We start from the raw sequence: 27,002 nt of genomic DNA, 5'->3' as shown, positions 1-27,002 counted from the left end.
AACAGATTGTAATTGTATTATCAGGCTTTGGGGCCTTGATCATATCGCAAAGCCCTAATCTGAGCTACCATTTGTACCAAACATTTTAAAGTTTTGATGCATCTGCTGCACATCTGTGTACAAAGATCTAATATGAAAGGTGATCTTCACACGACTACGCGAGCATGCCACTGACGCCACGGCCACAGAATGAACTAGAACGTCACCTTCACACTCACACTACAGACTTACAGAGTACAGCGAAAAGACAACTGATGAGTTGGATCCAGATCTGACAGCCAAACAGCTAGTGACAGTCTCCTATTGAAAGGCCCTCCTTACCACTGCTGTCTGAAAGCCATAGCCTGCTTTTCTAGAGCTGAGAGCGCCGGAGCTGGCCCTGTGTCTCCTGAGTTGGTCATGCAGCCTCTGACCCCTGACGGATCTCTGTTTGAAGGGTTTTGCACGCCTAGAGCGAGGGCCCCTGGGCACTTTGGGCGAGGTCCCCACCCGAGAGCGCTCCCAAGGCTCGACGGGCGCGGAGCTAAAGAAGCGTTCGGCGGACAGGACTGGCAGAGAGGTGCCAACGCAGGGCACATGGGGCGAGTGCAAGGCAAGCCCAGTACTTACTGCCAGATCCTGAACTAGCTTCTCCTCAAAGGAGTACTCCTCTGCCTCTATCCAAAGTCTCTGATAGGCCGGGATGAAGAAGTTGATAGCGCGATGCCTGGGGAGGGGGGAGGTGAGGGGAGGTGGGGAGGAATGGAGGGAGTGGGGAGGGAGGTAAAGTGGCATTAGGGTGGGTTCTGGTGAGTTTTTGGAGGAGACAGGAAGGAGAGATGTAGGGGGAGGAACGGGTTACAGGAAGTGCATTTCAGGCAGGGAGATGATTGGTCAATGTGGGACCCACTGGCTCTTCTGACTGGTCATGTTCAGTCTCTAAAATAACTACAGTTTCTTTTGTTGGGTTGTAGAATCATTAGAGCATGCACACTGTGAGGGTAAGCAGAAATAGTGGTGTATCTGTGATCTTCAGATTTCACTGAAACATATGTTGAACAAAGGTTTGTCAAAAAAAATCAGCTACTCACTCTTTTTGTCTGGGTTGCATCAACAAAGATATTTTAAATCACAGTTTAACACAGCTAACTTTAAATTCTCCATGAAACAGCTAGTAACATGCTATTTGCTTTGGGATATTTATGTTTGATGTCAAAACTGAAGGAAAACCCCACTGTGCTCTGCTAATAGATGCACTACATTCAGTTTTATTAGACACTAAATTAGCTTAAGTTGCTACGTGAGGATAAATTATTAAGGTTTTGTATGGTTTTCTGGGAAAAACCAGTAACAATACCTGAAATTTTTTTATCAGGCAGATACAATAGAATAGATGACAAACGGTCCAGGATTTAGCAAAATCTAAGCAATAGTAGTGGATTTTCTTGTCAGCAGTGGAAACAACCTATTGTGTGTTTACAAATAACTCAAAATGGAGAAAATGAAATGGTGAATGATTGCAACTTTAAACTGCGATTGAGTTTTTAGCTATAAATGTAGAATTAAGAGGTCAATATAAAATATTAGCCTTGCTGAGATAAAATGGACAAAAATAATCAAGTCCCCTAAAGGAAATTAAAAGTAGATTTTTCACCTTAATCAATTCTAACAAAATGGTTTTATCGGAGGAGAAAATTGAGCTTCGGCATTTTTTTTTTTTTTTACTCATTTGATCCCAATTATTTATCAGTTCATTTTGATTTGTGGAAGCCAGCATCTCCATTACATTAAACTACTTTATTTGGTTTACTTGAATTTACTAAACATTAGTTTTTAATTGTGTTGAGTTCTGTTTAACTGAAATGTGGATTTGCTTGTGTTTACTCTGTTTAATCAAATTTTTGTTGATGCGACACAGTCAAAATCTGTAAAAATGTCCTGTACATAGCACATTAATTTGTATTATTTTAATGTAAACCTGCTAAAATTAAAATAAAGATGGTACACAACAGACATATGTCCTTTGTCTGTCTTTTCTTTTCTTTCTTCAAAGTATACCTGTAATGAAACAGAGTGGACCTGCTGTGTTTCTCCACTTTTCCACATAACTTTACTGTAATGTTTTAGTCAATTCTCGGCTGAGTCTAGCTGACCAATCAGAATCAACAGTGCAGAAACATTTGGTTGCTAGGCAGAGATCGGTCCACAGCCTGGTGGATGAAGGGGGGGGTTGGACAGATGAAGCATTCGCCTCGTAGTTTCACATTACCGTCAGCAGGGAGAACAGGCGGTCAAAGCTGGAGGCTTTGAATGCCCTTTCCAGCCAAACCTCCCGATAGCCATTCAGGAAGTAATTATTAATTTTGTATCTGAGGAAGGATGAGGTAGTGTTATGCAAGAAAACAACACAGAGGAGAGAATGTCATTAGGGAGGAGATGAGGGGTTTACATGGGCACACAGTCAAGAAGAAAACATCCCACCCCCACTACTACATGATGACCATTTGTTATGCACTGTTAGGCAAAGAAATGTCTTAATTGAGCTGTGTAAACAGAGAATGTCAATACTTTATGATTGACATTTGTGCATCAGTTTCCGAAGTGTGTCGGACATAAAAACACACAAGACTCACCTGGGTAGGTTATAGAGTGGAGCCATGCGGAAACAAGCCACAACTGCACGCTTACGCTGTTTGGACAGCAGCTTGTGCCAAACACACTTCTTATTCCTCAGAGGCTGCTCAACCTGAAGGATGAAAATAAATAAATAAAAGTGAGGCGAATTTACATCCACTTCAATTACATTCACTGAAGCAATTCAACGTGATTTGCATAAATAAAAAGGAACATCCAGAGGAAAATAAAAGTGTTTAAACAATAAAGGTCAGAATATCTTAAAAAATGTCATGAGAAAATAATACAGGATTAGAAAAGAACGAAACAATCTCCGAGCCTTGCATAGCAGGAAGAATCATTAAAGACAGTGTGATAAGAAAAGAGTGTAAGCTATAGAGCTCATTCACTGATATAAAACATCTACAATTGGAGTAAATCTGTTTGCTTGTTCCAGTTGTTTGTAAGGACAAAATGCTGATTCTGATGTTTAGTCTGGACTCTGGGCTCAATTATCTGACCCGAGTCCATAGATCTAATGAGTCCTATTCTGTTTATATTCCTCATGTACATTTGCACTATGGTCTTTTCATACTGTACTATTGTTTTTTTGCTTGTACTATTTGCCTCTTTGTACAGTTTTGTAAAAATTCTTATTCCTTATTCTGTATATTTTTTATACATATACTTATTCTAAAACACATGACAGCTAAGGTTGAACTGGAGTCAAATTCCTTGTTCGTGTGCACAAACTTGTCCAATACAGCCTTTGGAGTCTGAGCCTATTTTGGCTGTCAAATACTTCTGATTTTGCCTTTATATACCACATAAAGAGTGTTGACCACCCCCCCTGTTTGGTATGTTTTTTCCAGCACAGCTTCACCTATTAATCTGATAAGTATTTTTCCACTTTAACCTACTTTATTAACATATTGGGCCTGAAAATACACAAAAATCATCAAATCTGAATTGAAAAAATAGTTGCACTTTACAGTCTGTTCTGTAACTAAGTGAAAGTCTGTGATTTCAGAACTGGTGTAATGTGATCTGTTGCCTGGTTAAATCTCTGGAAGCAGCCATTCAATACTTTTTGGGGGGGGAGGGAGTCCAGTTAAAAGACCATTACAGTAATCAGCTGCTGGTAATGAAGGCCTGGATGAGGTTCTCTTGGCTTCCTTGGAACACAAAACTCTTCACTCTGTTAATATTTTCCAGTTGATACAAAGCGGTCTTGGTGAAGGTCTAATCAGGGTCCATATTAAAACAAAATAACAGCTATAAGGTGAATGGAGGCAGTAGTGGTGCGCAGGTCAGGGATGTTTAAAACCCAATCCAACCGGACCTGTTATCAGAGCTGAGCTGCACCGCCCAATCTGCAAAAGCATAAATCACCCTCCCAAACCACCAGCTTCAGCCTGTATTTACACACATATTGAAGCTGTCTGTCCACATATTGATTGCGAGCCAACTCCATATTCCAGCTTTGTTGAATGACAGTGATGAATGCTTTGTTTTTGCTCTGTCATGGATGGTCTCAATGTGAGCGATAACAGTGTCCATGACCAATGCACCTATAGGCTATTTATTAACCCTTGTGCAACATGTGTAAGCGCAGTACCAGACTTAATATTAGATTTGTGGGGCTGTGGGTCAGCAGGCCCATGAAATGAATGATTCAGAGTTTATTAACGCAGATTATTGACACAAAGGGCTTAAAATGACCTGTATTCTCATGTTTAACAGGCCCTATTGCACACATGCTAATGAATTTGTAATTAAATGCCCAATATGAGTAATTTAGGTGAACTAAGTCTGTAAATTGTTGACGTTGCCATTTTATGTAACTGCTGGAGGACATTGATCATGATCATGTGAATCATTTACACAATTTTCTGAAGTTTTCAGACAAGTGTACTGAAAAAAGAAAAGAAATAGTACAGATATGAGAACAAAAATGTTGTTGAATGTTTCTTTTGTAGTTGTAAATTAATTGGAAGACCAGCCGAACCTGAACCCATAAGTTAATCTATGAATCATTGATGTGTAGTAGTTTACTGTATTATTTATTTTTATTATTATTATTATTATTGACCCCGACTGATCATGCACAAGCTATTACTGGATTATAAACACGACATTAGGACTCCAGGTAACTATCTAAAAACTGAGTATGCTTCAAACATTTCATTATGAAGGAAGTGTCCCCTGTTTCTACTGATCTTCCAGAATACTTTTATATACTACATACATTAAATTATAATGATACAAACACTCATTGTGCACCTAAAACATGGAACAGTAGAAGAAAAAGCTTAAGACTGCATTATTTGTATCTCATTAGCATTTCAGATTTTAATTTTCCCCATATCTTACTCACAAGTATTATAATATTAACTGGTTTTATTGTTTCACAGACTAGCCTTTTGTTGTTTTTGTATTCATCACCATTTTTTAGGTTTTAGGTAATTGTTTTGATCATCACTAATTCCTGTGTTTTCTTGGATATATTGCAAATTCGCCACTAAATAAAGGTTATAACTTTAACTACCAAACTAGTTATTTTATCACAATACCCTAAATTTAAAGATGACTGTTTATTTTTATGTCAAGTGAGGTATCATATCCTTCTAAAACCCTTTTATCTGGCTTTTTTTTTGTTTGTTTTTTTACACTAAATAATTGCCTTAATTGGAAACAGCATGTTGCAACAGTTTTTTTTAGATACATTTTTTATTTAATTTAATGGAATGTCCTTTGCAGTTTTTTAAATAAAGCTGTGAAACTCTCATTCCTTACAGAGGACAACAATGCATTGATGGGTCACGGGATGTAATTGTAAAAATTCTGTTACCTGCTCCAGGTGGAAAACGGCAGCAGAGATGCTCTGAACCCGGTCCACATTGTGTTCTGGGTCTGCAGGTTCTTCACTCTTCACCACCACGTCCTTGTACAGATTCAACTGCCACTGGACTGCGGGGTCATCAGACTATAACACAACAGCCACAAAAACACACACACACACACACACACACACACACACACACAGTTATACTTAACTGAAGTCATACTGTACATCTACTTCTATTACATATTTGTACTTGAATAAATATGTAAAGATTCTGTGATAATTCAGAAACAGAGCTCACCTTGTCCTGGAGATGGAGATTATGACGCAAGTGCTCCTTCACTTCATCATCTGTGTCTTTCTATGAAAATAAAGGATATTTATACCACAGATAAATAAAGCAGCAGAAACACATTACATCCACATATGCAAATTTCAAGCCTTATCTATACAATACTATGAAAAATATTGTCGCTGTCCATTTTTGGTCTTTCTTTTTGTCATTAAATGATTCTACTGGTCAGTCTTCTGTTGGCCTGACAGTTTTAGACGTATTTAACCAATGAAAAGTGTTGAAAATTGTTTGTGACTACATCTCTTAACTCCATTCATTTCTTTAGATTATAAATTGTTTTTCCAGTTTCCTGAAAAATAACTGTTTTGGACATAAGAGGTTTCCACCGGACAGCGACGATATGTAAAATTAGTGCATTGACCTGTGGGGATCCACGGGTTCTAGGTCTGGTAGTTTTTATGCTGTTGTGTATCTGTTGTGCATACTGTACCGCGTTTGTCCAGCAGTCACCACCAAAGCATTCTGGGAGTAAGGCTATTGTATTCCAAAATGACTAATATCTCCCAAAATATGGATCCGATCAACTTGCCGTTTTTCCTAGTCTGTTCCTTGACCACAAATACATAAGTATGCCAAACTGCAGCAGTCAGCTCTTTCCGGATTTTGTGGGAAACCCGAGACACACACACACACACAAACAGAGGCCACTTGGCTTTTGTAATACAGATGCTACATCAGAATGTAATTCAATTGCAAATAAAAAAAAACAACAAAAAAACAAAAAAAACCAACAAACAAACAAAAAAAAAACCCCAACATATTCTCCTGCTCACCAAACTGTAGCGGATCTTGGCCAAGGAGATGAGCTCCTGGTCTCCTGGTGTGCACATGTTGAGGCCAATAGGCAGCATCTTCTTCAAAGCAGCGACAATCAGAGACGTCTGGATGGAGTAGTATTCACCACGGCGCCGCTTGTGTTTCCTCTCCTGGTCACCTCCTGACTACAAAGATCAGCAGGATGAAACCATATCAGTACATCAGTGACAGGAAAAAAAATGACAGGGGAGATCGTCAGTGATTTTATTTAGTTTTATCCATTATGTGAAACAATGGTGCTGATAATAGTAGATGACAGATGTGAACAAATAGAGATGACCAATGTGAGAGTTTAGCTTTTAGAGTGGGAGCTTTATTCCAAGGTTTTCTTTATGGAAAAAATAAAGCATAATACTTTTAAATGACATTAAAATAATAGCAACAGTTTTCCAAAACTTGACACAAAACAATGACCTATGTAGAAAGAACTAAAATGAAATAGAATTGCGGGTAAAATCTGCTTCAACTTGATTCTCCCCCATGATCACACTTGGTAGTTTATAAAATGACATTCCACAATATGAGACATTTAATAAACCAACTAAAATTAAATTCAAATTGGCAAAAAACTGAAAGACACACGTAAAAAATGTTCCCACACAGGTAACATTTAATGGTATCTTGTGTTGTCTCTGGCATCACTAGTAAATGATGTTGTGTTGCCTTTAACTTTCTACTTTGCTTAATTTTGGAGGGCACCAAGCCATATGGCGAAGCTCTAAATTTACCTATCGACCTACATTCCTACCCTCACCTACGGTCATGAGCTGTGGGTAGTGATCCAAAGAATGAGACTGCAGATACAAGTCAGCATCTGTGACTGGGAGGACACCAGAACACACTAGACCAGGAGCCGTCGTATACAACCCGATGTGATCTCAAGTGGACTGGATCAATAAAAAAAGCAACATAACCTATAAATTATGATTCAAAATTTTCTCTGTTGTAGCGTGAAGAAGTAAAAATTACATCATGAAAAGGTGAAGAACCTGAGCAACCATTCACAAGCTAAAATTTCTGAAAGAAAAATAAGTGCAATTTCAACAATATTATGTCTCAGCTTATTATTAACACAACTTACAGATCACAGTGAAAATGCATAAAACTTTTAGTAACAGGCAGAATATTATTACCCCTGAAGGGGAGGCAAGGGGTATTGTCTTTGGTTCGGTTTGTTTGTTTGTTTGTTAACACTCTAGCAGCAAAACTAATGGTCGAATTCATTCCAAATTGGGTTTATACATTGCCAGTGACCCTGAATAGATGTCATTACATTTTGGGAGCAGTAGGTTTAAGTTCACATTTCTAATGAATTAAAAAAAAAAAAAAAAAAACTCCCCATTTACTTATAATGGGTGACATTTCACATGTCTGTAGCAGCAAAACTATTGGTTGTATTCATACCAAACTGGGTTTGCAGATTGCCAGCGACACAGAATACATGTGGTTACATTTTGGGAAAAGTAGGTTAAAGTTCAATTTTTTTATGAATTTTTAAAATCTTTTTTCTTCTCCCATTTACTTAAAATGGGTGAAATTTCACATGTCTATAAAAACATCAATTTTGTTACAATTTACTTCAAACTTGTCACATATATAGAGGCAAGCGGTATTCTGATATCATCTCACAGACATAATGACATCAGCTGGATCGATGCCAAAATAAGCTACAACATGAGTGAGGAGTGGGGTTAGTTGTGCCTGGCACCACTTGTTAATACTGCACTTCTTTTTCTTAAGACATTTCAGGTTATTCACATTATATTGTGACAGGATAGTTTGTAAATGTAAACATTCTCACAGTGTAACTTTACTTTTTTCACATTAAACAAAGAAGAACATTTAACATTTGGAGTTGTCATTATGATATTATTTTACTTGAGATCACACCTTGACTTTTAATATCCTCAGTGCAATTTTTTCACTTTGCAAATTCATCCCGTGGGTCATGGAAGTGGTCACAGAGAAATCTGGCCTTCTCTGCTCAGGCTGCGACCCAGACCCAGACAACTGGTAGAAAATGGATGAATAGACTTTACTTTACAATAGGAAATGCGACTGTAATTAGGGCTTGACCGTGTTCAACGCTCACATTTGATCCAAGCTATAGTGACAGAGTGGTCAGAGCTCAAAGAGATAAAGATGTAAAATACACACGAGGGACTCAAGGTGATTGAACATACAGTAAATCACCTTTACCGTCATCCTTCTGCACACAATAATGTTTTCCAGTGTGAGTAATCATGTCCACCCCTTCTGGAACCTCTGCCAAAATAAATAAACAGTAAACTCTCGCGGTGACTGCAAGCTGGATCAAACATTGTCATCCTCTGAATATATGATCCCACTTCAACACTCCCATGAAATGTTACATGTCGTAAACCATCAGTGCAGAAGTTGATTTGCAGAACACCTTATTCAGCTTGTTCAGCAAATGTCAGATGATCTGTTAAAACATAGGAATATGCTTATAAAGGGCTTTTCTTTTATTAGAGAAGTCTGTGAAATACAGTAGCAAGAGGAGCCGTGTATTCAGTTTGCTTTTCTAAAGTGCTGACAAGGTGAAGGAGATGGAAGGAGTGAAGTGAGATAAGTCTAAATTAAACCTGCAGAGGACTGGTGTGTGCTCGGCTCACACTCAGTTCAACAGGACAGTCACTGACACTCACCTTTAAAAAACATCACTGACAGTAACAATTCCTTCATACTGATCAAAGCTGTTGAATTGTTAAGGAGAAAAAAGGCTAAATGCAAACAACCACTCATTGTGAAAATTCTTACCTTGTGAAACCTTCTAAATATTTTGAGACGTTATATGGCTTCTGCAAGCATATTGTATGTGCTTTATTGCCAGTATTTTAACCTTCTTTGCATTTGTTGGTTTATTTCTTGTGATCAGACTCCAAAAAGTGTGATTTTTTTTCTTTCCTTTTGTCTAAGTTTTCACATATTGAATGTTATATTATGTATGAATCCACCAGTGGAGTATCTCATTATTTATGTTTCATTGCTGAAAATACTCAGTTTAATGTATTAGTTTCAGTATTGGTGTTATTAGCAATCATTTTGATCTTTACCTTCGACATCTTCGTCTTGCCTTCTCCGGTTAAAAAGCCCAAATTGTTGATCTCGTTCTGTACGACAAAGTTTTGCTCCTCACGCTTAAAGTTCTGTAAACATTAAAGAAAGAGCAATATGCAAATGTAATAACTGGCATAATACAGTGATATATATAAAATCCATTAATATGAAATCCTAAATGAAAAATAATGAATCTTACATGGGACTTGCACCAGAGGATGAAGATCTCAGCCACCATCCTGAATAGTTCAGTGGAGTCTGCATCAGGTTCCTTCAGCCATCTGGATCTGCAGAGGAAACACACAAATGCAAATTAAAATGAACCCTCAGAGACTCAAACAACCACAGGCGACCAGAAGCATCTACAGATCTAAAATATTCATTAACTTCTGAACCACTAATCTTATCAATACATTGGAATAATGAAAATAAAATGCACTTTCACAGCTTTTCAGAAGTATGACATCTGTCTTATTTGGACATTCAGAAACTCTGTAGTGAATGTGAAAACATTATCATCTTCCACAACATTAATTCACCAGTAACACTCATGTAGTATGAAAAATGACAGTGGTTGTAGATACCTGATTTTATGTTCACTTAATGATATATTTTGCTGAAAATTCACTTTTTCTCTGTTTTGATACAATGTCTTTGAATTTACTCTGCTTAAATTCTCTTAGCATTCAGTGTGGATGGCAAAATAAGATTTTCATTGTATAGGGAAACCTGTTTCTTTACTGTACACATGAAAATAAAACACTTTGAATCTTTGATATTGAAATTCATTTTCAGCATGTGAGCTTCAGTCCATAACACAATCAAAAAACTTGCACAAAATGTCACCATTGACCCCAAAATACTGAAATAACTGATGTTGCAAACGCTCCTAAGTGAGTACACGACTGAATTGGAGATATAATGTGAGTTAATAGATCATCTGTATACTGTAAGATTACAACCCAATGAAGTTTTTCAGCGGAGGGGGGATCTTTCCGTAAAACCTCATCCTCACTCATATTTTACCTGTTGTTGTCCACGTAACGGATGAGCATGGGGTAGAAAGCGTAAAGGTCCCTGCAGAGCACAGCGAACTCATCCAGGATGAGCAGCTCGGCCTCTTGGTTGTCTCCTTTACTGTCAGCCTTCAGCTGCTCCTCCTCAGCCACAACCTACATTTAGCAAGAAAACAAGTTAATGTCTATGGGATCTTTCATAGCAGCTTCCCAGTCAAACAGATAAAATGAAATAATTACACCTAAATACATTAACAACAGATTAAAAACATGAAAAGATGAAACCCACTGGGGAAACTAACGTAAGACATTAGTTACAACAGAGAATATCCTCAATGCTCCTCTGATGCTTGTCTGAACTAACTGATTTTTCATTTTCAGCACATCAGCACCTTATCGCCTTCATTCATTAATCAGTTCATTAGTGTGAAGTCCTCCCACATGACCTCCTTGAAGCCCTTGGAGATATGCTCAGCTTGTGTGTTTGGGAAATGACAGTCAGGAGGAGATGTGTATGAGCACAACGCTAATAGACTAGCTCCTCCGTCTAATGGCAGGTGTTTACTTGAAGTGAAACAGTGATGATCTGTGTATTTATAGATAATCACCTTCACTGTCTTCTTCCTCAGTTTGTCCAGTGTGGGCAGGAAGTGGCCTTTCAGCAGATCTGCCCCGGCTTTGCAGATGATTGGCTGAGAGTAGACTGGACACACACAACAAAGAATATTTAGTATAGACTGAGGCTGAAGTTTCAGGAATACATGACACTAAGACCACCGTGTCAGGACAGATGCCTAAATCATCGGTGGCAGTGCCATATGCCCGTACAGCTGTCAGACATTAGTGTACTCTTCTATATCAGCATGCTAACACTGGAACGAACAAGTGTTGCCAGGCACAACAAACCCTGCCCCTTGCACATATTGTAGCTTATTTTGGCATTGATCCAGATGATGTCATCATGTCCATGCATGTGTCGATGTCATCATATCAATTGCCTCTATATATGTGCCAAGTTTGAAGTAAATTGAAACAAAATTGATATTTTTATAGACATAAGAAATTTCGCCCATTATAAGTAAATGGGAGAAAAAAAAAAGATTTTAAAAATTCAAAAAAATTTAAACTTTGACCTACTTTTCCCAAAACGTAATGACATCTATTCTGGGTCACTGGCAATCTATAAATCCAATTTGGTATGAATTCAACCAATAGTTTTGCTGCTACAGACAAGTGAAATTTACCCATTATAAGTAAATGGGGGGAAAAAAAGATTTAAAAAATTTAGAAAAAAATTTAACTTTGACTTACTGTTCCCAACATGTAATGACATCTATTCTGGGTCACTAGCAATGTATAAACCAAATTTGGTATGAATTCAACCAATAGTTTTGCTGCCAGAGTGTTAACAAACAAAGAAACAAACAAACTGAACCAAAAACAATACCCCTTGCCTCCCCTTTGGGGGCGGGGTAAAAAGTAACACATCCTGATCTAATTTCCTTGGTGGGGGGCATTTTTTCCAGATTTCAGATCTTCACATTTTCAGATTTGGCATTTCCTGATCTCCCATTAAGAGGGGCAACTTGAGAATGATACTTGATTTACAGAAGTTAGTGCAGGGGTATCCAAGGAGTCCAATCCGACCACTGGAATAAATTTATGAAATGTAAAAATTACACTGAAGATATTAACAGTCAAGGGTGTCAAAGTCATTTTCGTTCAGGGGTCACATACAGATCAGTTCAATCTCAAGTGGGTTGGACCAGTAAAATACCATCAAAACATCTACACATTTTTCTCTTTATTCTAGTGTACCAAAAAAGAAAAATTACATGAAAATTTTTCCATTTACAAACTCTCTTTTCACAAAAAATGTGAATAACCTGAACAAATATGAACAACCTGAAATGTTTTAACAGAAGCAAGTGCAATTTTTACAATTTTATGCCTGTTTATAAATGTTTGGTGGATTTGTAGATCCACTGTGATCTGTAAGTCGTAATGTACATGTATAAATGATAAACTGAGGCAAAAAAATTCTTAAAATTGCACTAATTTTTCTTAAAGAAATTTTTGGTTCTTCATGTTTTTCACATTTTTTAAAGGATAGTTTGAAAATGTAAACATTTCAATAATGTAATTTTACTTTTTTCACTCTAAAACATACAGAAAAGTTTGTAGTTGACATTATTTATAGGTTATTATGTTATTATTTTACTGGCCCGGCCTACTTCAGATCATATTGGGCTGCATGTGGCTCCTGAACTAAAATGCGTTTGACATCCTGGAGTTAAAAACCATATTATTGTGCTCAAGCGCTACCATGACAAAAGAATAGATATTGTCAGTTATAAATATTGACTACTGAACAATAGGGTAAATTCTAGATATTTAAGATGCAAATACTTAAAATTCTTCTGTTTTCAGTGTTTACCTGAAAATTTCGATCCTGTAAAAGAATGGAATGAAGCTGTAGTGAAGGTTTCTTCAATTTACTCATACAAAATCAATCAATCAAACTCAATCAAACTTTATTTGTATAGCACTTTTCATACATGGTACATGTAGCACAAAGTGCTTCACATCAAACCCCCCACTGTCCCGCAGCTGCAACTAAAAATAAAAGCAACAAAGTGAAGCAATGTTTACAGTAAGAGTTTAATTAAAAGCTAAACTACAAAGATAAGTTTTGAGTTTACTTTTAAAAATATGAACACTGGCAGCGGACCTCAGGCCCTCAGGTAGACTGTTCCATAGTTTGGGGCCATAAAAGCTGAATGAGGCCTCGCCATGAGTTTTGAGTGGACTCTAGGAACAGTTAAAACATTACTACCTGAGGACCTGAGGGTCCGAGAGGGCTCATATTTTAAAAGCAAATCAGATAAATAAATAGGGCTAAGACCATTAAGAGTTTTAAAAACCAATAAAAGCACTTTAAAATCGATCCTGAAGCTCACAGGGAGCCAGTGCAGAGACCTGAGCACTGGTGTAATATGCTCTCTCTTTCTGACTAGGATCAAAGGACTCAAAAGACTAGGATATTGTGTATAATAGTAAAACTTATGCTAACCTGCAATCCTCTTCATCCACGGTGCGTCATCAATGCCCAAGTTGTTGTTCAGGATCCTGAGGATGTTTCCCAGGATGATGCTGAGGTGTTCTGAGGTCACCATCGTGCAGCACTGGGCATCCGGAGGCGAGTTCTCCGGACCTTTCTCCCACCAGTATGACAGGTAGTTACACAGCATGGGGAGGATCACCTCAATGACCTGCAGGAGGCGGAAGGAGTATTAAATGGACTCGTTATGAGACTAAAGAACCTGGTTTTACGCATTTTCATCAGTTTTTCAGACCTGTGGCATGTCGCTGTAGCGTGCACCAGATTCTGAGACATCGTGGACATCTTTGAGCAGTCGGTCCAAACGTGGCATCTCTGGACACATCTCCTCCACTGTGTCAGGCATACTGAGGACTGAAAAATGAAGGAATGAATGTTTTATTTAGGATAAAAAGCACAATATAGCCATCAATAAAAGCAAATGCCTGAAGCAAATTAACATAAGACAATCAGAAAAGAAATGTATACTATTTTACAAAAGAAATGTTTAATTAAATCTTAGTGTTATTTACACATCTGAAAAGGAGTGGGAAGAAGTAAACACTTAGTTAATATCACCCCTTTATTACAATACCACACACAAACTATTTAAATCTATATTATTAATACAACATGTTAATATGTCTACATCAATCAATATAATAATAATTACCATATACATATAATTCTACATCATAATCCACTACTTATGCACTAAATATAAACCCATTTAAATACAATTGGCTAAAACTTTAAATTATATCCTCCTGAGACCCAGCAAGAGATAAGAGTTAAAAAAAAAAAAAAACAAACAAAAAAAAAACTATCAACTGCATAGGACATTCCATTAAAAAAAGAAAAAAAAGAGGATATAGAATTTGCTTGTAATTTATATTAATATATCCCTCAACAATATCAGTTTATATAAATACAATAATGAACTAAAAAGGGGTTGAACATTGCAATATTAAAACTAAGCTAAACCTTTGCAGTAATATTTCAATCCTGGCATACAAACTTAAACTGAAACTCACTGGCCCTCTCTCTGGGGGTCTTGGTGTTGAAGACAGAGAGGGGGTTGTGGGCGTTCAGGTGGGGTTCCAGGAATGCCACCGGCATGGCCCCCACCAGAGTCGCTAGGCTCTCACCAATCGCCGGCAGATGTCTGTGCATCAAGACATAAACACACAAATACACTGTTAGGAAGCAAAAACCTCCTTCAGTTTGTTGGGGGTGGGGAGAGGTAAGTACTATTATTGTTGTGCCGTACTTTGGTTTACAGATTATGGACGCACCACCATAAGATGTGTCATCAGCTGATTTCTGATCTCATAAAAAAGTTGACTTCTTAGAGATTCGTGGTTCTACCAGTACAGTAATGTTAAAACATGGAATATGATGCATTGCTGTAATTTAACCACCAGTAGTCTATAATGAGCTCATATTTCAACATATAAAGCAAACAAGGGTATTATTGTTAACAAAAACTAACAAAATGACGAAAACTAGACTTGAAAAAACATTTCCGTTAACTGAAATAAATAAAAACTATAATTCTAAGAAAAAACGATAACTGAAACTGTATTGTCTGCTTACAAAACTAACTAAAATGTATAAAAATTGTGGATAAAATTCCTTTCGTTTTCGTCTTTGTCAATGTCGGACTGATATGAAATTGATTGATTTTGCTCGAGCAATTTTAGTTGGCTGCACCATACGGCTCGGTTAGAGTTGACTTTTCGTCCCCACTCTACCTGGCAACATGGAGCTTAAAGCTGGGAGAAAGCAGCAGAGTCCTGTATGAGATTTCTTTGAATATGACAGCAAGGAAGATAAAAGATAGGAAAAAACTAAAACTACTACTAAAACTAAGCATTTAGAAAAAAGCAAAAATATTGAAAACTTGCAAACCTGCTCTAAAAACTAACTAAAACTAACTAAATTAAGAGAAAAAAAATGAAACTAAACAAAACTAAACTATAATGAACTAGAAGCACTCGGAGAGCGCAGACCTCCGCCAAGGCTGATCAGTGGCCCCCCCCGTGGGCCCCCCCACGCCAAGGAGGTTATGTTTTTGCCAGGGTTTGTTTGTTTGTCTGTCTGTCTGTCTGTCTGTCTGTTAGTGTGCAACATAACTCAAAAAGTTATGGACAGATTTTGATGAAATTTTCAGGGTTTGTTGGAAATGGGCCCCCCCGTGGGCCCCCCCAACCCCACTCACCACCAAAATTTAATAATTTCTTCCTTATCCCATTTCCAACAAACCCTGAAAATTTCATCAAAATCTGTCCATAACTTTTTGAGTTATGTTGCACACTAACGGACAGACAAACAGACAGACAGACAAACAAACAAACAAACCCTGGCAAAAACATAACCTCCTTGGCGGAGGTAAAAATCCAAAACTATTATAACATTGAAAGCAAAAAACACAACATACACATAAATATCATCAGTATTAGTTAAACCCTGACAATACTTTTCCTTCTCATAATGTAAGCGTATGTTGTTGATAATACTTAGACATTACTTTTCTTTTTTTTTTTAAGGTACCACTGTGGTATTCATTAAGTGCTTGGAGTGAAATACTAATTTATAACACGTTGCTTTTTATTGAAATAAAGCAAAATAAAATGCAAAAATAATACAGGTAGTAAAACATACCTCTAATCTTTAATCTATCCTGTTTCAGCCATTAAAATTGTGTTGTTTTCCAATCCAATCCACTTTATTTATATAGCACATTTAAACAATAAGAACATTTCCAAAGAGCTGCACATCATAAAAACAACAAAACAATTAAAGGAAATACACTAGAAACAATAAATAAGCACATAAAACTACAACAATGCAACGAATAAAACAGTAAAATCAAATAGTTAAAAGTAATAAAATAAATAACAGCTCAGTTGGCCCACTTACTTAATAAAGGATCTGAATATCTTATCCACTACTGCTGTTAGGAATGACTAATCTTATTCCAGTTCCTGTAAAATAAGGTTTTCCCATTTCCATTGTACGAAGAGCTAGACATGGTACCAGGGTGACTTAATACCAGACAGACGATCATGATCCAACTGCCCCTGGTTCCAAGGTGAGAACATTTTCATCTCATAAAAATGTTTGATAGATTTATAGGTGTTTAACCGCCAGTGTGGGGAACCAATGAATCACAGGTTTAAATGTTTTCACATCATTCAGTGCTCTGGCTGAGCCCCCTGCAGAAAGCTTTTTTAATAGATTTTCATAAAACATAACCACTGTCTTGCCTGGCCGGGCTCCAACACTGTGCATCCAACAAGTGATTTGATGCATGGAAATTACACTTTTTAATGGGGTACGTGAGGTACTGTACATTATCCCTGAGTGCTGAGTGCAAACATTACTTTAAAAAACTAATTTTCCAGAAAGCAAAAATCGAATTAACACTGACATGCATCATGAAATTACTGAAGTGCTATTTCACGGTACCTTGGAAATTATTTGTGGATCGTTCAAATTACTGTAACTTTACCAGAGATTCACCCTCCATTAAACGAAGCTCATTTGTACAGTGTTATACTTTGTGCTGCAAGGTTTTAATGCAGGTTCCTACCTCTCCACAAAGATGATCTTTCCTGTTCCCAGAGAATAGAAACAGGTGAGGATTCTGTAGCAGGACAGCTGCACATCATTCACTGGAACACAAACCATTTATTGTCAATCATTAGCAATTTGTCAACTTTTGGAGACAACATACATTGAAAGATACAGTAGTACCTTAACCTATGAGTGCACCAACTTATGACTTTTCCAAGTTATGAGCCGTCGCTCGGTTAATTTTTTGCTTTGAGCTGTGAATCAAAATCTGAGTTATGAGCAAGCTTCAGATACGCCACTGCTAGTTGTCATAGCCAATAAAAAGAAAACTGCTGGAGGACAGGTAGTAGGTATTCTGGTGCCTGATACTCCATGTCTTTGCTCACCACAGCATCTTGAGGAGACGGGTTCCTCAACCCCATTTTTATATACCGGGACAAAAATAGGACTTTCATCCCTCTGCTGTGGCTCCCTGTAGCTTTGGAAAATTAATAACGAGCATATAATTTTAAAGTATTTTATTTTAGTTTGTTGTTTGTCGTTAGTTTGTTGTTTATTTTAGTTTTTTGAATGTAATTCTAAATTTGAAGATTATGGTGATACTACTGCATTGGGGAACTACGGGTCATATTAACCCTGTAAAGCCTGAACCATTAATCATTGACAGAAAATTCCAGTTCTCTGAAACTGGAGCATTTATTGGTCCTTCTGAACAACCCCCCAAATTTTTTTTTTTTCAAATATCAATTTCCATGTATGAGTTTCAATTTTGTATCATATTTGATACATCGGGTCTCAATGCTCAAATATTATCATTTTTGAACAAACAAAAACATAATATAACACAAACATGTCTAACAAATTGGCAATTCCTTTTCAAAACTGGCAAAGTTCTGCCTGCTTCCTCATTAATGACAGTCTTGTAGTGTCACTAGAAGGCCTCCAGTGAATGAATTCCTCCCCCCCGGTGGATTATCTGTGTACTTCATGTATCTAATTGTATACATCAGGTTTTTCAAGGAAAAAATATCACACTGATCATGTAGAGGGCTTCAAAACTCATGTATCAAATATGATACGTTTGGCATTAGAGGGTTAATACCGATATCTAGGGACGGAAGTTACTAAATGTGTTGTTCCTGTTTTTAAGTTCATTTCCCATCATACAGCAGGGTACTGCACTTTGTGTTAACTGCCATGGGCAACGAAACGTGATTGTAAGGCTATTGTATTCCAAAATGACTAATATCTCCCAAAATAATGGTCCTATCAACTTGCTGAGATATTTAATGTGGAGATGGGACTATTCCTCAACTGTAGGTATCAAATTGCCAAATAAAAACATCTCAGTTTCACAGAAGGTGCATATATATACACACACACACACACACACACACACAGACGCTCTGAGATCTTCCAGTGTTAGGATACAGATTAAGTATTATAGGTATTATCTCCGGTCTCTGTCCAGAGGGGAGGTGCTGAAACACTTTGCTGCCTGTCTGGAAGAGGTGAAAAGAGGTCATCCAGAACACGCCGAATAAGTCCACAAATTTCAATTTACGTTGGAGATAAGTTGAATATAACTTACACATAGGTTCAAAGCACGTTACTCATAGGTTAGAAATAAGTTTTAGATACACAAGACATTATCTCGACACATTTTGACTTATGAGGCTGGAACTGATTAATGGCATTTCAACCACTTTCAATGTGGAAAATTCATTTGATATACAAGCAAACTGAGTTACAAACTTGGTCACGGAAAGAATTGAACTCGTAAGTCAAGGTACCACTGTATACATTTTTCAAATTAAAAAAAGTTGGGAAAGAGAGTGCAAACTAACACAGTAGGTCTACTCCAAACTCGTATGTTCTGATGTGGTCAAACAGAGCAGTGAGGATGGGCAGCAGCGCCACTGTCACGTAGTTAATGCCCTGGGTCATGCTCTTCATCTGGGCACGTGACTGCATGAACTTCCCCAGTTTTAACATCTCCACTAGTTTCTCTAGATCCTCTGCTGCATTCTCAAAGAATGCCCGAAATCCAGCTTTGACCAGCTCTGATCCAGATTTCATCACCGTTCTAAGAAAAGAGAAGAATCACAAGAAATGAAGTCCCAAAACTAAAGACCGGTTTATTGAGGGAAACTGCGTAGACGGACAAAAATATGAGCTTACCTTGTGTCGAGTGAGCGTGTGAGGATGTGCAGACAGCTCACCATCATAGCAGAGTCGCTTCCTGCAAGAGAAACGTTTACTGTAGATATAGAAAGAAGTTCAAAGCAGACGCACACAGGAAAACAGAGGCAGATACAACCTTACCAAAGAGAGAAATCCTGTGTCTGACAAGAGCTGCCAGCTTACAGAACAGGCTGGAAAACAAAGATAATGAGAAAAGACCTGAACTAAAAGCTGCAGAGGGAGCGAGAGCCAAGTAGGAAATAAGAAAACCCAAACAGAATGACATTAAATCAAGAAAAGAAAGGAAAAAAATAGAGGAAAAAAATGATAACACAGATTGATACCTGGTGACCATCTCCTTCTCTTTGTTGGAGGCACATCCACAGCTGCTCAGGTTTTTGCTGGGCGTGGACAGGAAGTAAAGACAGTGGTTCTTTAAGGTTTGATCTATTAAAGGAAGCAGCACCTGGGGAGGATACAAGCAACTATGAGACCAAAACAGAAGAGAACAGTGGCTGAGTTCACACAAAAGATAAATAACAAGATGAGCAGAAACTACTTGCAATGTGACAACGTGCAACGCTATGAAAATCTGTAAGGTTATAGCAATGCAACGAGGCAGTGTATGAGTTCCTTTGCAACCCCTTTTCTAGTTAAATAGGATTCACAGCCTCTTGAAAAATGAATGAGGATAGTAATCGTGAGTTACTGTGTGAATTAATAAATAGTGAGTTTCTTGTAACAGTTTCTGTAATTTCCTCTTTTCTTGCTAAAAGTGATGAAATTGCCAATACATCAAAAACAAGAAACTTCAAATTTGGAACTGTCCGTAGATTCTTCAAGTAAATACTGTACTAAGGGACTGAAATTTATGACAGGAGACAATTTCTCCCATCTATTCCTGAGCAGTGCCATTGTTTAGAGGAGTTGGTATCCCCATTAATGTGCAGAGAAAATACTGTCAATACAGCATTTAACTTGGGCAACAAGCCAAGCTGTCGGTGATGTCATCAGCCAAAAGAAGTTGAAAATTATTTAATCTTGTTATCAATCTGTTGAGTAATTTCAAACCCATCCCAGTGTTTTAATGGACCTTGGCAAAGAACTTGATTTCCTGGTCGTGAGGTGATTTGTCCGTTTTTCCACTGGTGGCCATAGCCTCTGTAAACAAACACGGCAACAACAGTATCAGAGTCAAGTAGTTTAAAAGTAAACTTTGAGTTGTAACTCAACAAACTCCACAACACCTATTTGTATCCATGTATGCGTTTAGAATTGTCATAACTTACCAAGATGAGCGATGAACTCCTGAGCAGAGTCAACATACTTTAGCAGCCTCTTGAGGAACTTGAAGGCGAAGCGTTTCTCCATGGATGATGAGTCCTGCTCCATGTCTTTCAGACCTCTGTAAATGACACATGTTCAGATATCAGAAAATCATCACATTATCAACATTTTGCTTATAATTTACCCATAATATGCATTAAATGTTGAAGGAGAAAAATAATTTGAGTTGGTTTAAATGACAGATGGTGTTTATGTACTCAGACTTTAAAACCATTTAGTCTTGATACAAAGTTTATAGAGTGGACTTATAAAGGTATATTTAATGATAAGAAAATTATCCTTTGGTACGTTCAGGTTAGATACTCAATAATTAAGTGAAAATTCATCAATGAAATGACAATGCACCTGATTTAACATATTTACAGATGTGTACAAAAAAGTGCTGTTTCAGGAGTATATAATTGTGCAAAAAGTATGATATTCCAGAAAGTACTTTAAAATTCATGCTAAAAATTAATAGAAGAAGAAGCTGGGCTTGGAGATATCTTTCAGCAATTTGGAAAGGTTAGGTGCAAACAAAAACCTCTAGATCCTGTTATGTTGAAAAATAAGATATTTTGCAACACCAAAACAAGGGGTGGGATCAATGCTGGAAGAAGTGCGGTAAATCCATCTCTGACCAGTTCCATACATTCTGTTATTTGCTCTGTAATTGGATCATTCTGGCTGGACAATAGTAAAGAAATAAGTAACGTTGTTATGGTTTTTTTCGTCACAGTATTCCTGGGAAAAGTCCCAGAAAACCTCATGGTACAGGACAAATATATATGCACACTATTTCTGGTTGCAGGCAAGAAAGCTATCAGTGGAGTACAGACAGTATCCCCACTAAAGGAGAACTGGATTGCAACTGCATCCAGAAACTGACATCCTCATTAAGACTGAAAACTGATTGGTATGCAAAACACTGGAAGAAATGGACCACATTAAATATTATGACCTAAATAAACCATGCATGTTTGAGATGTAACCTGTCATGTACCTAAGAAAATTGTACAATACTATTCAGTGGCCTGTATGTTAAAAAAAAAAAAAACACCACCAAAAAAAAAAAAAAAAAATCCAAAATCATTGAACTAAACTACTTTTACGTTCCTCTCTAGAGGAAAATTATTTATTTTGATTATCCTGCCATCTCTATTATATTGGAAAACAGAAATTGTAATTGTATTGTTTGTTTTTAGCACAATTGTGCATTTCATTGCAAGTCTTCAGCTATATTGAAAATATCTTCACCTCATTATATACTCCGAGTCAAAATAAAGTCTAAATACAGAAAGTTGAGCATCAACGCAAGGAACTAATCAACAAATACATGCAAACAAAAGTACTTCGTGGAAATTATAGTCTTAAATATCCTCCTGAGACCCTGTAGTGCATTTTTGTCCTCTGTAAATGACAAGTGCTTCACAGCTTTACTGTGGAAAAAAAAATGTATCTGAAAAAACTGTTGCATCATATCATTGCCAATCAAGGCAATTATATAATGTAAAACATTTTTACTTTCCTGGGCCTCAGGAGGATATACAATTCAATAAATTGTTGTACTTCTTTCTGGATCTTGTACCACTAAAATGTCTGAAATATAAATCACATGCAGTGAGAAGTAGTTCACCTCGTGATGGCGTAGCCGCTGATCTGCAGGAACTTGAAGAGCTCTTGGGCCTTTTCTCGGTCTCTGTACTTCTCTTTAGCGGTCAGGGTGTCATAGGGAACCAGCAGTGGATGGGTCCCTCCTCCTAGACAATCAGTCACATAAAAATATTAATATAAGTGCATTTTTACAGAAATACACAATCAGAATTGCTTCATGATTATCCAAACAAAGTATATGTTCAACGTTAAAATAACAACCTTTGCTAATGAGCTCAGACTTCTTCTTCTTCGCCCAGATGTTGTGGTAATTTTCTGCAACCACCTCAACCATGCCCTGTGGTACCATTAAAAATTCCAACATTAACCACATATGAGCATATTCATACTTTCTTTTCTTCAAATACATGTTAGTCGTCTTAAGAAAAACCGACCTGTAACTCTCTTGACAAAGTGACATTGTGCAGGTCCATTGGAGCAGGACTGAATCCATTAACCTACAAAGTCCGAAAGAGTAGTCAGAAGAGTAAGAAACCACATTTGAATGTAAGACATGAATGCATGCCGTTGTAATCCATAATAATTTCATTTTCATCAACATGTTGGTTAGCATCTGTAACTAGTTTTCACCACAAAATAGCTCAAAACCTGTTCTTCTGTTGAAGAAGTGTTTTCTAAGGTTGTGAGATTTATTCATTCATATATTTTCCAAACGCCATGACCCTCTTGCAAACAAACCACTGCAAACCATACCTCCATCTATTCTGCAAATCTTGTTTTGTAGATTTTATTATTATTATTATTAAAAATAACTATGAGTTAAAATCAAACTAATGCTCAATTCTGAGTGTTGAGCTGTCCGTGGTGCTGAAACATTCTCCTACATTATGTAATTCACTGTTTGAAAATAGAAAAGTTCTAAAATTGCAATGGTTTTCACAAAATACAGGAGCTTACAATATATAGGTATTTTTCATGATACAAATGGCATAATCCAGTGCATTTTTGTGACAACTAAGCTAAATTAAACCCTTTAAATATTAAATTACACTAGTGTTATAGTTCATTCATTTATTCATTTTCTGAACCCGCTTTATCTTCACTAGGGTCACGGGGGTCGCTTGGAGCCTATCCCAGCTACATAGGGGCGAAGGCGGGGTACACCCTGGACAAGTTGCCAGTTCATCGCAGGGCTGACAAACAGAGACAAACAATCACTCTCACATTCACACCTATGGGCAATTTAGATTAACCAGTTAACCTATTAGTGCATGTCTTTGGATGGTGGGAGGAAGCCGAAGTACCCGGACAGAACCCACGCAGACACGAGGAGAACATGCAAACTCCACACAGAAAGGTCCCACCCCCGTCGACTGGTGTTGGAATCGAACCCAGGACCTTCTTGCTGTGAGGCACAAGTGCTAACCACTGCACCAGTGTAATAGTTTATCTTGGTAAAAGAGCCACCCAAAAGGAGTAATAAGCTCATTTTAAACAAATTTATGTTCAAAATAGAGCAAAATCTGTCAACTGTAACAGACAATATATACCTTGCGTATATTTATATACATCCTACATTTACATTATGGTGCTCTTATACTGCATTATTGGTTTTTCATACTTTGGTCTCACACCAAATAGTATACAATTAGGTCTCACAGTATTTGTACATCTTCTTTGTATTGTACACTTTTTACTTTTATGTTATGTTTTTAAACATATAGTATATTTATTCTGTAGTACATGGGAGCTAAAGATAAGCCAGTGTCAAATTCCTTGTTGGCCATTAATGGTGATTGCGTCAATAAATAGAAACATATTTTTAGCTGGTTTGGCAGATGCAAAGCTCCCAAAAACAGGCCGACCATCAAAACCCTGACACTTTCTAATAAATACATACAGCTCTAACTCTCATTCAACTCCTAGACTGTGCACCAACCATGGAAATATATAGGGTTTTTTTTTACATGATACAATAACTTTTTCACTTTTAGCCAATGCTTCTTTCATTAGGTGCAGTACATTACCTGAGACTCTGATATCTTTCTCTGTTTTTCACTTTCTCGCTGTTGGAACATGGCTTCTCCCTCCTTGGTCCTCTCAATGTTCCAACCCATAGCCAGCATGCTCTTCAGTGACTCCTTCACTGGCCAGCGATATGTTTCTCTCTCCTACAACATTAAACACAAACACATTTTAAATTTCGGGGGTTTTTTTTTAGTTTGCTGATTCTTGCCAAAGTCTTTTAGGGAGCCAGGAAACATATAGATTTACAACCTCAGAAGAGATTCTGTGAAGTTATTATTATGTTCTTTATGTGCCAAGTAATCTTTTTCAATTACTAGCTTGTACTCTGAGAAATCTTATTTTATGTTTTTCTGTGTACCTTCTCACTCAGAGCTTTATAAGGCTTCAGCAGAGGATGGCTTTTGGCTTGTTCATCAATGCTGTCTCCAAGTTTCCAGCCTGCTGATACCTGCAACAACAGTTTATCAATGGCTGTGTGGTACGAGGCCTTTCAAGTGCACAGCACACTGCATTGACAAGTTATCATTTTCATTTTTACCTTGCATTTTTTGATTTATGAGGAGTTTGTTGTCATAAATCAGATCTTGTACATGAGTGAGGAAAACTTGGAGACTTACCTTCTCTGAGGACCACTTGTCATGGGAATGCTCTGCATATTTGTTGGCAATGTACTCAAGTTTTTCAGGAAGGGAGATACTGCAAAGATAAATCAAATATTTATAAGTACTTCACAATCATCCAGTTACAGTGGATTTTAAGGATGTAAATGTTCCAGGAAATGCATATGTTAAATTAGAAGACAGTTTTTATACAAGAAGGTGTTATTGATTATTAACTGGTTTCCACTCTGAGCCTTTTAATTTCCTCATCTGTAATAAAGTGGATTACAGGACTCACTTGGCAGTGTTGATGGGTTTGGGGTCAAAGTTGCCCTGTGCATCCACTGATGCCTGCTTCTCCAGCGTTGCTCCAAGGCTAGCGTCCACAAAATCAGGTGGCAAGGCTCCAGCGACGGCACACAGGCATGACTTTGCCATTTTAAAAAGTTCAGCATCATATTTCTACAGATGAGGCAGATAATGATTGAAAAGAGAAAGGTTACAAACAGTTATTTCGACAGTGAGGACTTTGATGCTTATCTATTAAATGGACAGATTGAGCAGAGCAGAGGTAGAGAGAAAAAACAGGAGGCAAAATGAAAGAAAGAGCTGGAAAATTCTGCACCTTGTGACAGCCTGTCAGAGACACAGATAAATGATTCATCTATTTCAGCTCTGCCTCAGCTGCACTTCGAGCTTTCACTTTACCACCTTAGATAACCAAGAACTTTTCTCTCAGGGGAGCAAAGTCAGACTTTTAGTATTTAAAAAAAAAAAAACAAAGCAGCGGGTCAAGAAAAGCTTCTTAAAACGAAGCACCACTAGCCTACTGAAATCATTTTGTTATGCAGCACTCATAAGAAATGGATCACTTCGTCTCCTGGTGGTTCAGATTCAATATCAGAGATGAAACAAGGGCAACGCAAGACGCAGACCATACAAATACACATCACAGCGGTCCAAAATATTAAATATTTACTCAAATTCAGTTGGTAAAATATTTTATATAAAGCTGTTTCTGACTTTACCTTCTGAGAAAGAGAGTCAAAGATTCCCCAGAAGAGTTTCTTAGTCAGGAGGAGCTCTTCCTCTGAAGCTATGCCGAAGCTGCCCATACCAGATGGCAGGCAGTAGTATTTCCAGTTCTGTTCATAGTGGTTGGTGAGCAGCTATTGATCAAAAATACAATGAAAGAGAATTATTCTTCAATTATCCATGCATTTCATCACTGGATGTAGTTTCATCAGTATTAACACAGTAAATTTGTGTCTATTTTTTTTTTTTTTTAATTTTTATCCTATTTTGCTCTATTCTTATCTTACTTATGTAAAATTATATATTCTATTTTATTATGTTATTTTTAGTTTGTGTTATTTGATATTTGCTCTTTTCTTATTTTCTGTAGTACTGGTGTTTTACTATTTTGTTGCACTGACTGGAATAGCATGAAGGGAATTCTATTCTATTCTATTCATTACAAGGGAATATAATATCAGTCACAATAATCACTAACTACCATGTACTGTATGTAGAATGAAAAGACAAAACGTCACATGACTTTAAACTGACATTTAAAACAGAAAATGCTGACTGTCCAGTGCAAAGAAAGTGATGAAGATGAAGGGGTTGTTAAATGTAAAATGCCCTTGTCTGCAAGCTATGACAATACCATAAAGTTTATCAGTGTCCATTGTCTCACCTTGAGTGGTATCTTGCAGTAATCAGTGAGCAGGGGAACATCAAATACCAGCCTTCTCAGCAGTTGTTGCATCATGGATGGACGCAGATGTCTGTATGGTTCAAAATATATATGATTTCTGGGGGGTTTTTTGCAAGAAACTGTGACCAAACCTACATGCTCTGGTCA

General features: G+C 37.3%; 1 protein-coding gene across 1 annotated transcript in view; it reads right to left on the bottom strand.

The window, feature by feature from the left end:
- Positions 1–27,002, bottom strand: part of ryr3 (ryanodine receptor 3) — a 173,101-nt gene that overhangs the window by 27,871 nt on the left and 118,228 nt on the right. Inside the window, exons 52-79 of the mRNA XM_030128736.1 lie at positions 26,835–26,925; positions 26,164–26,304; positions 25,434–25,597; positions 25,154–25,232; positions 24,895–24,984; positions 24,536–24,679; positions 22,943–23,005; positions 22,770–22,845; positions 22,531–22,654; positions 20,858–20,973; positions 20,662–20,729; positions 19,913–20,034; positions 19,710–19,759; positions 19,566–19,626; positions 19,232–19,470; positions 17,401–17,482; positions 14,840–14,970; positions 14,062–14,180; positions 13,779–13,977; positions 11,314–11,408; positions 10,716–10,861; positions 9,889–9,976; positions 9,686–9,778; positions 6,566–6,733; positions 5,739–5,798; positions 5,444–5,578; positions 2,613–2,725; positions 610–706 (exon numbers count right to left, since the gene is read on the bottom strand). Of these exons, the coding sequence (XP_029984596.1) occupies positions 610–706; positions 2,613–2,725; positions 5,444–5,578; positions 5,739–5,798; positions 6,566–6,733; positions 9,686–9,778; positions 9,889–9,976; positions 10,716–10,861; positions 11,314–11,408; positions 13,779–13,977; positions 14,062–14,180; positions 14,840–14,970; positions 17,401–17,482; positions 19,232–19,470; positions 19,566–19,626; positions 19,710–19,759; positions 19,913–20,034; positions 20,662–20,729; positions 20,858–20,973; positions 22,531–22,654; positions 22,770–22,845; positions 22,943–23,005; positions 24,536–24,679; positions 24,895–24,984; positions 25,154–25,232; positions 25,434–25,597; positions 26,164–26,304; positions 26,835–26,925 (3,154 nt within the window). The remainder of the gene's footprint in view (positions 1–609; positions 707–2,612; positions 2,726–5,443; positions 5,579–5,738; positions 5,799–6,565; positions 6,734–9,685; positions 9,779–9,888; positions 9,977–10,715; positions 10,862–11,313; positions 11,409–13,778; positions 13,978–14,061; positions 14,181–14,839; positions 14,971–17,400; positions 17,483–19,231; positions 19,471–19,565; positions 19,627–19,709; positions 19,760–19,912; positions 20,035–20,661; positions 20,730–20,857; positions 20,974–22,530; positions 22,655–22,769; positions 22,846–22,942; positions 23,006–24,535; positions 24,680–24,894; positions 24,985–25,153; positions 25,233–25,433; positions 25,598–26,163; positions 26,305–26,834; positions 26,926–27,002) is intronic.

This window comes from Sphaeramia orbicularis, chromosome 24 (assembly GCF_902148855.1).
Source record: "Sphaeramia orbicularis chromosome 24, fSphaOr1.1, whole genome shotgun sequence".
Classification (NCBI taxonomy): Eukaryota; Metazoa; Chordata; class Actinopteri; order Kurtiformes; family Apogonidae; genus Sphaeramia; species Sphaeramia orbicularis.
Note: the sequence above shows the minus strand (reverse complement) of the source record. Positions and strands in the feature narration are given on the sequence as shown.